Raw genomic sequence first — 14,389 nt, forward strand, 5'->3', positions numbered from 1 at the left:
AAACAATTTAAATTAGTGATTTCTGGAAGCTGTGGCTCCCACCATAAATGCAACATGGTAGTAAGATTTGAAAAAAAAAAAAAAAAGATTAAAAGACTGATCAAAATCAAAGAGAGCAGGCTGGGAAGGTGGCTCCGTGGTAGAGTGCTTGCCTTGCATGCATGAGGCCCTTGGTTTGATTCCTCAGCACCACATAAGCAGAGAAAGCCGAAAGTGGGGCTGAGGCACAAGTGGTAGAGCTCTAGTCTACAGCTGAAGAGCTGAGGGACAGTGCCCAGGCCCAGAGTTCAGGCCCCATGACAAAAAAAAAAAAAAATCAAAGAGGGCTCAAAGAGATGAAAACATATGATCTGGGACTTATGCTTTGAAGACTGTTATTGGACAACTTGGTGAAACTTGAATGTGATCTTAGATTCAATGTTAGATTCTATATTGCTGTTAATTTCCTAACTGAAACAGTTGTATTGAGATTTCTTCTCTAGAAATTATGAACTATGTAGGGCATACTTACAAAGGGCTGATGAATGCTTAACATATTCAGAATTTCATGATTTGGTAAGCTGTTCTGTTAAGTCTGATATGGTTTCAAATTGAACATCATCGCTAATACAAAGATTCAAGTGAGAATTGTCTCTGAAGGATTATGGGATCTTGTGAAAAATTTGCCCTTTGTCTCTTTTGAATGTTCATAAATGAATTTAGTATAATTAGAAACTGGAATCCTCTAAATGAAGGACTTGAAAATTTGGCATTCCTGGTTTTATTCTTTACAGGGGAGACAGAAAATATGTCAGGTTTCAAGAGCCAGGCAGTCTCCATGGTAACTACGGAATGCTGCCATTATTGTATGTATATATGTAGTCATAATACCACATCTAATAATAGATGGCTGTACTCTAATACAATTATATTTATGGACACTGAAATCGGAATCCCATGGAATTCTTTATGTCACAAAATATGTTCATAATCATTTTAAAATATAAAACCTGACCTCCAACCTAGGTCATATAAAACTTGGAGGATTTGGCTAATGGGCCTTGGAGTGTGCATTCTTGTTTCATTGTTTTAAGAGCTATTACACTGATTACTATCAAATAATCTGTGAATATGAAGCATAGGACATTACGAAAATTATGAGCCCGGTGTATAAATGCTAGAATGTGAATGGACATTAGGTAGACTCATGACAGATTTTGCCCCTAAGTAATACACATGTTTTCTGTCAGATAGTATCCAAAATGCACTACAGGTGTAAGCTACCAACACCTAGCCAGGTGTTTTTTGTTTTGTTTTGCTTGTTTAAATAAACTCACTTGTATAGTTATTCTGTTGAGGGAAGAAACATGATCTCTCCTTTTATGGGACAGACACCACCATCTCTTAGACATAGAAGGACTGATTGCCCTAAGATTGATGCCTTAGATTGAACAGACTAGATCTGGGATGAAGGGAAGAGGAAAGGGGAGGGAAAGGGATGGCAAGGTAGGTGTTTTCTTCACCTCAGAGTTTAGCAATCTTGTGGCAGAAATAAAAAGCAGGTGACCCAGGAAAAATACCAAAAAAATGCAAGCCAGAAGGCTCTCAAACAAGAGCAACAGCAGTGATTAGAACCACACATTAGCAAACACAGATTGAGAATGATTTATTAAGTCCAATTAGGATGCTTTTCATTTCAAATAGTCCACAGCTCCCCCATCAAAATAGGCACCTCCGTTAAGGTCCAAGTTCATTTCCTATACTTCCAGTCTAAAATGCTCTGTGTTTTGTGTAACATTCACGCAGACACCTTTCTGCCAACGGGTTCCCACATTCTCATCCCTGGAAGTGCTCTACAAAGCAACCCTTTCCATTCAAATGCCGGCCACACACTGATTTCCTCCTTCCTAGACGGCCATTCTTCTTCAGTTCTTCCTCTGAGACTTCCTCCTCACTTCCCCATACCTGCTTCAAGACTGCATTACTTTCTAGTTTCTCTTTACCACAAACTGAAACACTCCAGAGTTTGCCTGGACAATGCATTATTACATAGATGTCACCTAATGTGGCAGCCGCCCATGTGGGCAGTTTCTGGAGAACACACGGTAACCAGTCCCATACCCAGTCATGCCATCCCCTTGCTAGAGAAGAGCCCCTAGCTAATTAATTCATTGATCATTCATTCACATGGCATGTTTGATTTCTTTGTATTATATTACATTACAGTCGTGGCTACCAAAAGTGGGGATCATTCCCTGCAAAACAAAAATTGAAATGGCTAGAGTGTTCTGTTAACTGAGACTGTTGACTTTCAAATCCATCCTGTTATATTCAAAGAAAGTCACTCTCAACTAAAGTAACCACTTTCTTTCTTTTGTAAAAAAAAAAAAAAAGGAATTTTAACTGGTTTTCCTCACAACTGCCACCAAAGCAGTTAAAAAGTAGGAAATCCTTATTTATAAAAAGTACAGGTATAAGAAGATAGTTCACATTTAAAAAAGAATCCTTCATGGGAATACAACCTAAGTAATTGATTCTATGGTCAATGTTTTACATATACAACATATTTTTGAAATTTTATAGCAGTAAAAATTTGAAATAACCTCAAGAGTCAATTGTATGGCAATGGTTAAATGAAATGAGTTGGAGCTATTAAATGGAATATGACATAGCTACTAAAATTATTTCTGTAAAAATTTTAATACCATAAAAAATCTGGCAATTCTGTAATAAAAAACTAGTTATAAAGTTGTTTATAGCATTATCCCAATCATGTAAGAAAGTATATAATATGCTTACAGGCATACATGGAAGGAGACCACTAATGATGGTTATTTCTGGGTTGTGATATTATTGGTAATTATCTTTTACTTTTTATACATATCTCTGCAATCTTCAAGTTTTCTACAGTAAGTATTATTGCATAACTCAGAAAACCACAGGCTATTAAAGTTTTTCTCTCACATATGAGCAAAAAGAACATACTTGGGGTTTCAAATATGTAGAAACAATATTACTGTGTTTTGTCCTCTATGATTTTTTAGAGTATATCTTTTGGTGATAAGTTCATATTCCCTATTCCCTTTACACTTGTTACAACACTTTAATTTAAACAGGTAATATTGTGATTAAAGCATTATTTCTTTCAGAGCCTAAACAAAGACTATTTTTCATAACTAGAACTTCTCTGTCCTAGAAATCTTAAAATTAGTATTCTTTTATCTTTTTAAGTAAAGCATACTGTATACATACATTACATGCATGCTTTCTAGGCAAAAAATAATAATAATTCTAATTTACAGTTTTCTTATACAAGGACAAAAAGAAAACCATGGTAGCTTAACAGTCTATAGTCTTACCCATCACAATCCTGCCAAAAGGTATACACATGTTTATTAAAGGAAATGTATTCTTGAAAAATAAAAACCAAAGGGAAACCTGTATGTAAAAAAGAAGTTGTAGCCTCAATTGGTCAGAATTTCTTCTGACCTGCACCAAATCACACAGGATCTTCTAAAGTCTAGTTAGTTAGTGTAGTCTATCTTACTGGACACTCCAGTTTATTTCTGAATTCCATGGCGAGAACTCCCACTTTCTACTTTCAAAAGGTTGGGGACAAGGGTGGTCACATAACCTAATTCTCACCATCTATCAAGTCTCCTGGGGGCCTGGGAACAAATACTGCCATTGGTTAGTGTTTAAGTACACGAGTTTCTTTTGTTCTGTCCACTCCCTCTCCCCACTTTGCCCAGTAAGCAGGTAGAGGAGAGGTAGGTGGTCTCTGCCTCCAGCGAAGTCAGCGAGCTTCTCATCTGAGTTTTCTTCCTAAACCACAGAATGGTCATTGCTATGGACTCCAGCGAGGATGGTGTGGTTGAGGGAGGATGCTGAGCGGTCAGAGCCCTCGGTAGGGCCATTGGTGCTCTCACTGCGCTGGCAGCAGAGGATCTGCCTGAAGGTGGCGCTCATCTCCTTGTCGCGGTAGGAGTAGATGATGGGGTTCATGGCAGAGTTGAATTCAGCCAGGAGGAGGAAGAATTTCTCATAGGCCAGAACATCACACTGTGGGCAGCATACATCTAGCAGTAACAACACCAGTCCCGGAGTCCAGCAGATGATAAAGGCACCTGAACAACAGGGTAGGGTTTGGAAGGATTTCAAAGAGAAAGAATGCAAAAGCATCATTATTAAATATGCAACCAGAAAGTGCAATGATTTCAGTTTATTATAAAACCCCTAGAAATGGTTCATGCCTATAATACCAGCTATTCAGCAGGCTGAGATCTGAGAATTGTTCAAAAGCAGCCTAGGTAGGAAAGTCCATAGAACTCTTAACTCCAATTGACCACCAAAAAGCGAAAAGTGGGGCTATGGCTCAAGTGGTAAAGCACCAGCCTTGAGAAAAAATTTAAAAACTAAGGGACAGAAACAAGGAATTGAGTTCAAACTCCAGGACTGGCACAAACAAAAACAAAAACAAAAACAAAAAAATCCTAGCACTTCAAACCACATACCATTATGGTAAATAAAGTATCCCTTTTCTAGAATAAGCTGAAGATAGTAATGATATAACATTATATTATATATAATATTAATAATCATCAATTCAGACATTACTAAAATCAAATATTTATTAGTTGAAAAAATCACAAGAGTTTGCTAAGCAATTTAGACATGTAAAAGTGCATTCTGAATATACACTTCATACATTTTCTTCAAAAAAATCTCATAAATATAGTGCTCAGGCAAAAGATAAACAATAAATATCATTTGATAGCTAAGGCACAGTTTGTAGTTTCAGTTTGTCATGGCTCAAATCCCTAATTACCTTTTTTTTTTTTTTTGTCGGTCGTGGGGCTTGAACTCTGGGCCTGGGCGCTGTCCCTCAGCTCTTCAGCTCAAGGCGAGCGCTCTACCACTTGAGCTACAGCGCCACTTCCAGTTTTCTAGTGGTTTATTGGAGATAGGAGTCTCATGGTCTTTCCTGCCCGGGCTGGCTTTGAACCACGATCCTCAGATCTCAGCCTCCTGAGTAGCTAGGATTACAGGCGTGAGCCACCAGCGCCCAGCTCCTAATTACCTTTTTTTTAACCCCAGTTTTCTCATCTGAAAAATGGACATGATTACATTCACCTCATGAAGTTAGTTGTAAGGATTAAGTGAATTTAGGGGAAAAAAAACTCACCTAGATAGTAATAGTAACAATAACAATATTGTTATGATCTGCTCTGTAGCATGATCTATTGGGGAAAAGCAGAGGGATTTTGTTTTTGATTTGTTTAGGCTTTGTTGTTGTTGTTGTTGTTGTTAATACTGGAGCTTGAACTCAGGGTGCTGTTCCTGAGCTTTTTCACTCAAAGCCAGCATTCTATTACTTGAGCCACAGCTCCATTTCTAGCTTTTTTGCTGGTTAATTGGAAATAGGAGTCTCATGAACTTTCTTATCTGGGCTGGCCTTTGAAACTTGATACTCACATCTCAGCCTCTTGAGTAGCTAGGATTGTATGTGTGAGCCACTGGCACTGGACTAAGATTTGACTGTAATTTTAGAAGGAAGAGAGATATAGATTCTATTCTTAATTCAATTTCATTTCTGAAGTGGCTTCTCATTTGGGTTTTATGGAAAGTGAAAGTTGTAAGGTGTATTAAACTTATTACTGTGTTTGCTCCCTTAGGGTCTGCTGGGGATTCTCAACTAAAGGGATGTGAGCTAATGGGATCCGTGGGTCTCTTGTGTGCATTTCAACAACCTAATGGAGCCTGCATGGACGATCAGGATACACAATGAGCAAAGGAGTGGTAAGAGTGACCCCAGAAGTAACTTTGAATCTTTAGATTTAAATGGTAGTCCTGGCATAAACTGGCCTTGGACTAGCCCCAAGGGATGAGTTTCACAAAATGTCAACAAATGAGATTTCATCCCCAAACGGTCCAGTTTTGAATATGAGCTTTCCTTTTTTAAAGCCCTTTCAGCAGGGAAATGAAAATAAAGTGAGGAGAGGGAAAATGCCTCCATAAATCTCTTTGTTCTGTAACACCAGTGTATATTAGTTTTAAACTGCTGTTCACTTTGAAGACTGTCCAATGTGTTTCATTTTCTAATAAATGCAACACCTTAGACTCTCCTTAGAGAGAAAAAATAATAATATTCCAAATATCAGGAGATAATAGCCAAGGCGCTATCTGAACTTCAATAAAAATGTTAATACAGCATTCATTCCAAAGTCCTTGAATTTCCTTTATTGAAAATCGCTCAGAAAGCTAAATAGAAAAGGAAAATCAAAGGATGCCTCTTGGGTTTCAGAAATAATGCATTATTCATCGAGAAGCCAGGAAGGTAATTATTCCTGGGGATGGAAAATGCACAGTCCCACTATTCAGTTACTTGGAAACTCAAAACACACACATACACGCCCCTCATGAATGGGAGCGTATACTTTCAAGCCTCCTTTCCCCTTTCTTTTATCTGAGCTTTCATGGAGTTCAAGTTCAGAGTCTGATTTGATAGAAGCAAACACAGATCTTCCTTCCAGGGAGCAGAGGGAATATTCCTTATTCTTAGGTAGCTACTCAGTTGGCTTGACTTGGCTCAGAAGTAACAGAATTCAGATGGAATCATTATTGATTATGATTTCTTCTAATGTTAAGATTTGAGAAAATTAAAATCTTTCTTTAAAAAAAGGGGGGGGTGGTCTTAGAAACTAGCCTACAGGCCTTGTCCTTACTTTTAAACAACAACAAAAAGATGTAAGGTGCTCTGCTAGATTGGACATAGTGTTTGGGAAACAGCCCAGGCTGAGAAGAGTAGATACTATTAAAAAATGTAAGAATTTTCTCCCTTGTCCAGAGAAGAACTGGTTCGGTTTTGTTTTCTATGAAGATTAGACCCAACCACACTGTTTAAATCTTCAAGTCTCAATCAAATATTTCAGTGACTCAGTATAGGCTCAGCAGGCAGTCAGGCTCCAGTGGCTCATGCCTGTAATCCTAGCTACTTACGAGGATCGTGGTTTGAGGTCAACTCAGAAAAGTTCCTGAAACTCTTATTGCCAGTTAACCATCAAAAAGCTGGAAGCAGAGGTATGGTTTAAGTGGTAAAGTGCCAGCCTTGAGCAAAAAAGCCAAGTGAGAACATGAAAACTTGATTTCAAGCCCCAGTAACAACACCAAAAAAAAAATCCAACAAAAAACTCAGTAACAATAAAAAATTTGCAGTATTTTTTCTACTTATTGCCCTTCTTTTTCCTAGTGGTATTGAGAATTAAAATGACCAAAAAAATGAGGATGCACTACAGAGGGGAGGAAGGGACTGGAAAATGATTAAGGTAGCAAGCAAATTATTCTAAAATCAAATTTATTCAGATTATGGATTTTCCCCTAGAGTGCTAAAAACAAAATAAAATGCTTTAATGAGAATTAGCCAGCTGGATGCTACTGGCTTATGTATCCTGGCTACATAGTGGCTTATGCCTGTAACCCAGGCTACTTAGGAGGCTGAGATCTAAGGATCCCAGTTTGAGGCCGGCAGAGCGGAAATGTTTGTGTGACTCCATCTCTAAATAACCAGTAAAATGCTAGATGGGAGGCATGGCTCAAATGGTAGAACACCAATGATGAGCTTTTAGAAAAAGCTAAGTGAGAGGCCTTAAATTCAAGCTCTATTGTTGCACATTTAAAAAAAAGTTAAGTAAAATAATAATGGGGCAGCTGGTGGCTGACATTTTCAATCTAAGCTACTGGAGAGGCTGAAATTGGAAGATCAGGGTTCAAAGCCAGTCTAGGCAGAAAAGTTCTGAGGGAGGTCTGAACATAGTAATGTGTACCTGTTAACTATGGTGAGGCAGGTGATCACACCCAGGCATACACCTGGGTATGAAGGGAGACCCTATCTTAAAAGCTATCAGCAGAAAATAGTTCTGGTGGCATGGCTCAGTAGTAAGAGCACCCACCTAGGCAAGCACAGGGCCAGAGGTAAAGCCCCATTACGAGGGGCAGAAGCCTCCCTGGCAGCATCCGAAACGCAGAGAAGTGCTAACTCTCTGCCTCTGTGGCCCATAGAGCATCTTGCTGATTCCAGAGAGGTGCAAGTCGTAAGAGTCCTCTTTAAATTAAGCATTCTCCTGACTACCAGTAGTGCTGGCCATTGGAGAGGGTGCGTGTGGAACAGCAGCGGAGAAGGCAGATTTCTCCAAGGCAGATTAGGAAAGCCTGGTTGGAACCATAAAGACATGATATTTCATAAAACTCAGACACTATATCATTTTGATTATGGTAGTCCAAGGACTTCCAGTTGAGTGCTGGGGTTTGGGGGGGGGGGGGGAATAAGGGAGGAAAAGGGAGAAGAGATACAAGGAAGCATCAGCTTGTTCTGGAAAGTCTGAAAAATCACTACACCACCACCCAAGCTGGGGAATAGTATGGTATGGTACTTGGGACATTCCTTTTAATAGTATGTATATTTTGGGCATATTTCTGATGGAGTTTCTGGCATAAAACAAAGGAATGATAGGTAACTGTAGAAAGGTCAAAGGAAGTTATGATCATTTATCATGGAGTTGGAAGGAGAAGTAGTAGAAAATAAGATATCTAACATCATGAAAGGCCTTATGAATCTGGCTAAGACATTCAAGAATTTTCTAGTCCAGTCCAGGTTCTCACCCCTGATTACACATAATGATAAACCATGTGAGGGATTATTAGAAATGATGACCTTCATGTTTGTGTGTGTGTTCCATTACTAAAACTTGAACTCAGGGCCTGAATACTGTCTCTTTGCTTTGTTGCTCAAGGCTAGGTTCCACCACTTTCCACTTTTTTGGTGGTTCATTAGAGATAGAAGTCTCATATTGTGCTGGGTGCCGGTGGCTCACACCTATAATCCTAGCTACTCAGGAGCCTGAGATCTGAGGATTGTGGTTCAAAACCAGCCCAGGCATGAAAGTCTGTGAGACTCTTATCTCCAATAAACCACCAGAAAACCAGAAGTGGCACTGTGGCTCAAGTGGTACAGTGCTAGCCTTGAGCTGAAGAGCTGAGGGACAGTGCCCAGGCCCAGAGTTCAAACCCTATGACCGACAAAAAAAAAAAAAGTCTCACACTGTGATTCTCAAATCTCAGCTTTCTGAATAGCTAGGATGTGAGCCACTGATGCCTGGCTCAAGAACCTTTATTTTAATCTCACTCACTTTACTGGTCAGATTTTCATTTAAGATATAGCATTAGTGCCAGAGTAGAATAAGCATGATCAAGATAAGGAAAAAGGAAATAAATCCACTTTTTTTCCCCCTAATTCCTGAAAGAGAAACAATGCCAGCATGAGTCAGAGCAGTAGTGTAGAGAAAGACGCAGCCAGACTGAAAAGATGTTTAGGAAGGAGGCAGACTACCTGAGTTGATGAAAAAGTCCCAGATGACTTCTAGGTTTTCAGTTAGGGGAAAAGAAGGTGACCCATGGTACCCTAGGCTGAGGGAGGAAATGGGAGAAAGTACTGATTGGTGCTTTTGTGAGGTTTGCTGAGCACAGGGGGTAGATGGCATTGACTTTGTATATTTAGTCTATGGGATCTGTAAGACATCAGATGAAGAAGATGTCCAGTTGCCATTGGCTCATGGAGGGCAGAGTCCTGGGAAACTCATCTGTCAGGCAGATACTTTGCCTGGTTGGCCAGTGTTAGAAGGCAGATGGGGAAGAGGCTACTCAAAGCATGTCTGTGGGTTGCTCTTCCCTGAATAAGCTTTGTTCCTTTCTTTTGACACCTATAAAAGGAATATGGGAGTTACCCCAACGCCCACAAAAATGGAGTGAGAGGTACTGGAATGTAGTCACCCCAGGCAAGATGGGAGGAAGCTGTTTTAGAGCAACAGGTCACAGAGGCAAACCAAGATCCTATTACCATACCTTCCTTCAAATCTATGCAACCCATTGGCTGTATAATGCTTACCATCTGGACTCACAATCAGTTGTCTTTGGTCCCCTCTCCAGTGTCTTTTTCCTAACTAGCTGAACTTTGCTTCTATGCTTACATATGGAACTTTCAAAACCAAAACTAAAAGGAAAAAAAAGGGGCGGGGGGGGGGGGGGAATGGGGGAAGGGGGAGGGGGAGGGAGGAACCTTGCCCGAGAAGATCTCTAGGGAAGGCACTCAAGACTTACAGTCTGGCTGGCAAAAATTGTGTGTGTGAGTGTGTGTGTGTGGGGGGGGGGGGGTATTTAGCCACAATAATAAAACATCAAACATCCCAAAGTTGTGAAACAAGTGAAGGGAATCAATTCTATAGCAGTCCTACACACAGGCGAACCACTCCAGGCCCTCACTCTCTGTCTCTCAAATAAAGATATCAGCCAGAAACATCCTTCTCCATCTCAGAAGCCTGTGGTGGGGATAAAAGGAGGAAACAGGGTTCCCAATGTCAGGTCATCTCTGTATTATATTGTGGGTTCTGCTAGAAAGATGCATGGTTATGGGGCTGGGAATGTAGCTTAGTGGTAGAGTGCTTGCCTCGCATGCATGAAGCCCTGGGTTCAATTCCTCAGTACCACATAAACAGAAAAAGCCAGAAGTGGTGCTGTGGCTCAAGTGGTAGGGTGCTAGCTTTCAGCAAAAAAGCAGCTCAGGGACAGTGCCCAAGCCCTGAGTTCAAGCCCCAGGACTGGAAAAAAAAAAAAGAAAAAGGAAAAAAAAGGTGCTTAGTTAGCTAGGAAATCCTTCTGTGATATATAACTTTCAACAAGCAAGAAGTCCATTGCATTGAGGCTAGGCAATAGAGATAATTAGATTAAGACGTGACTTTTGAACGGCTTTTTGTTTTCCCTTGAACTTCTAATTGACTTTTTCATTCTCTCTTTCTCTCTCTCTCTTTCTGTTTCACTTTGTCTGTCTCTGTCTCCCCCGCCCCCCATTATAGTCAGTAGAAACACAAGGGTTATCTCAGTGTGACAGTAAAAAAGCATGCCATTGATATACTCCTAAGTTTTTAAATTATAAAGTTTCTCTATAAACTCCCATTACCACAAAAAAGATAAAGAGAAATGAAAGGAAAGGTAAACTCTTTCTGGGATAACAGAAAGGAAAGGTAAAATTTCTCTGGGAAGATAATCTGTGAAGTCTTCTGATTTACTATGCAAACAGAACCAACTGGTTTCTAGAACCACTCAATTTCTTTGGAGATTGCTCCTTTTTGCATAACTAGGGGTATATTGTTTCATTAAACCTATATATTTCTTTTTTTTTTAGAAGCTCTTTTCCTTTTATCCCCTATTTTCTTTTCTTTTCTTTTTTTTTTTTTGGGGTCCGGTCGGGGGGCCTGAACTCTGGGCCTGGGCGCTGTCCCTCAGCTCTTCAGCTCAAGGCTAGTGCTCTACCACTTGAGTCACAGTGCCACTTCCGGCTTTTTTCTTTTTGCTTATGTGGTGCTGAGGAATCAAACTCAGGGCCTCAGGCATGCAAGGCAAGCGCTCTACCACTGAGCCACCTTCCCAGCCCTTATCCCCTATTTTCTAAAGTGTATATATACAAAAGCATTCTAGCTAGAAAGTATATATAATCTCAAAATCATCCTCTCTAAGAATGTTGTCTTGTAATTTATCACTACTTAAAGTGATTTGAAAGCAAACACTCCTCTTTGTTTTAAAAATAATAAATCTTAGATCATACAAAAAAAAATCAATGTCACCAATTGTAGACCAACACCATCTAACTTAGAAAGTAATATTAAACTTATTGCATGATGATGACCCAGCTGTTACCAAGGTGACTTGAATAATATTTATGTCTTTAAATGGATAAATGAAATTTCCCCCAGAATCTTTCCCTAGCAAAAAGTTCAACATGTAACAGGAAGTTTATAATTAGTTTTGCAACCCACTTAATGTTCCAGCTCTGAATTAAGGTTCTTCCAAAATGATCTATATCCAAACAAGTGCTCAAATCTGGCCACAATGCTCTTAGGATTCAGCAGATACAAAATACGGTAGATTTTATTCTTTGCATTTCATGAACCACCAGCATTGATCAACAAGATAATGTATTACTCAGAAGATAAGGAGAGAGAAATGTAGTGGAAATGTCGTCTACAATTCAGTCTCCTATTGCTAACAGAGGGGAAAATAAAAACGTAATCCAAAAGTAAACAGAAAATTTTGTGAAATATTTTTTGCATCCTAAAAGTATTTGTTTTTATGTCCAAAAGACATGAAAAGAAGAATGGCAAAAATTGTATGTGCAATCATTCTTTTAAAGAACAGTTAGGTCTTTTAGCTGCCAAGTGTCCTGGCTTGATCTTTAGAAAGCCCAGATTCTCAACAAAGTACTGTCTGTTCTGCTATGATATGATAGCTGTGAACCTAAGATATCTCCAATTATCAAAGGATTTTTAAGTTGTGTGTGTGGGGGGGGGGGGGTGTGTGTGCGCGCCTCCATGCACAGGCACTAGTACTGAGTCTTGAATTCAGGGTCTGTGTATTTTCCCTTCACTTTTTCATTCAAAGCTACTGCTCTACCACTTGAGCCACAGCTGCACTTCCAGCTTTTTGGGTGATTCATTGGAAGTAAAGAATCTCATGGACTTTTCTGCCTGTACTGGCTTCCAACCTTGTTCCTCAAATCTCAGTCTCCTGCATGGCTTGGATTTTAGATGTGAGCCACTATAGCCAAGCTAAGCTTTGTTGTTGTTAATAAAAACTTTCTTATTTGCATACACTAGTTGTACAAGTAGCTTCACTGTAACATTTCCACACATGTGAGCAAGGTATCCTGATCAGCCTCCTTCCTTATCCTTCTTTTCACTCCCCCTCACCCATGCTCCCTTCATAAAACAATTTCAACAGGTTTCATTGTTCTGTTTTCATATATGTAAATAAACGACTTCCATCATAATCATCCTCATCCATATCTACCTTCTTCCTTAGTCTGACTCCCCTCCCACTGGTGTCCACCTTCCATCTAAGCCTATTAAACAAAACTTCTGTTGGTACTGGTGTTTGAAGTCAGGGCATCACATTTGCTGGGCCGGCACTCTACCAACATAAGTCAGACCTTCAGCTCTTAAAACCTTTAAAGAGATGGGCTCTAGTGGCTCATGCCTGTAATCCTAGCTACTCAGGGGGTTGAGATCTGAGGATTACAGCTCAAAGCCAGCCTGAACAGCAAAGCCATGAGACTCTTATTTCTGATAAACCACCAGAATACCAGAAGTGGTGTTGTGGCTCAAAGTGGTAGCACGCTAGCCTTGAGCAAAAAGGCTCAGGGATACCACTCTGGCCCTAAGTTCAAGCCCTACAATCGGCCAAAAAAAAAAAAGTTATGGAGAGATTCTGTCTTTACTGATACCAAATGATCTCCAAGTTATATTGTTATATTAGGAGGCAAAAAATGAAAAAAAGAATTTACACTACTAATTACGCTTTGAAAATAAAAAGCCACACCAAAGAAAACTACACACACATTTACAATAGATGCCCTATGATAAACCCCAATTGAGGTTAATTGTCAATTTATTTTAGAAATATGTAGAACAAGAAATCATTTTTAAAATGATACATTAGACTTGTTATTTGACTTAAAAAATAAATCTGTATTCAGTTGCCAATTCTTTGATATAGAAACCAAAGCCTTTTATTTGCACACGGGTCTCTTGACTAAAATTCTATGCCATTTTCCAAGCAAAGCCACACACCAATTAAGCGTCACACACCACTGCCAGTTTGGCTCCCTTGATATGGAGTCAGAACTTAACATTCTTGCAATGTTATTTGAGTGCAAAAGCCTTGGAGATTTTTCATGGTTTCTACAAATTTTGAGAGTTGTTTTCTCCAGCTATTTTTAAAGCAATTTCAGTTTTTGTAACATGTCCTCATGGAATATAACAAAGCATTTACCTAATTTTCTCTGAAACACACTTTCTGCTTTGCACTCATTTTTAGTTGATTAGATAAGACAATTATTTAAACAGCTATATAATGGTGATAACCTGGAATATACATACAGTTTGGGGGCCAAAATAATTGGGTTTTGATAATAGTCAGAACTAAATAATTAGCTTTCAAGGCTATATACTACATTAACTTTTTTCAAAAAAAATCATTTAAACATGTAACTATTATATTTCAGGTGCTATTCTAGGTACCAGATATACAGCAGTGAATCAAAGAGAAAAAGAATCTCTCCTTTCATTGTGCTTAGGTTCTGGAGAGATGAAGAAAAGCACATAACATGCTAATAAGCACAGTGAGAGAGATAATGCCCAGCACTGGTGTTCACATCGGTAATCCTAGCTACTCTAGCTGAGATCTGAAGATCATGGTTTGAAACCAGCCTGGGTGGAAAAAAGTCTGAGAGACTCTTTATCTCCACTTAACTAGAGGGAGACATGTGCGCAGAGAGGGCAAGAACAGACATAAGGATAAGGAGAAC

At 39.3% G+C, this 14,389-nt stretch overlaps 1 protein-coding gene across 9 annotated transcripts in view; it reads right to left on the reverse strand.

Annotated features, from left to right (window-relative positions):
• Positions 1-1,620: 1,620 nt before the first annotated feature.
• The window catches only part of Lpar1 (lysophosphatidic acid receptor 1), a 282,752-nt gene continuing 269,983 nt past the window's right edge, over positions 1,621-14,389 (reverse strand). For all 9 annotated transcript variants that reach the window (XM_042695753.1, XM_042695744.1, XM_042695778.1 and 6 more), the window contains one exon: positions 1,621-4,106. In XM_042695753.1, the coding sequence (XP_042551687.1) occupies positions 3,805-4,106 (302 nt within the window). In that variant the 3' untranslated portion in view covers positions 1,621-3,804. The remainder of the gene's footprint in view (positions 4,107-14,389) is intronic.

This window comes from Dipodomys spectabilis, unplaced genomic scaffold (assembly GCF_019054845.1).
Source record: "Dipodomys spectabilis isolate Male_0828 unplaced genomic scaffold, ASM1905484v1 ptg000006l, whole genome shotgun sequence".
Taxonomy (NCBI): Eukaryota; Metazoa; Chordata; class Mammalia; order Rodentia; family Heteromyidae; genus Dipodomys; species Dipodomys spectabilis.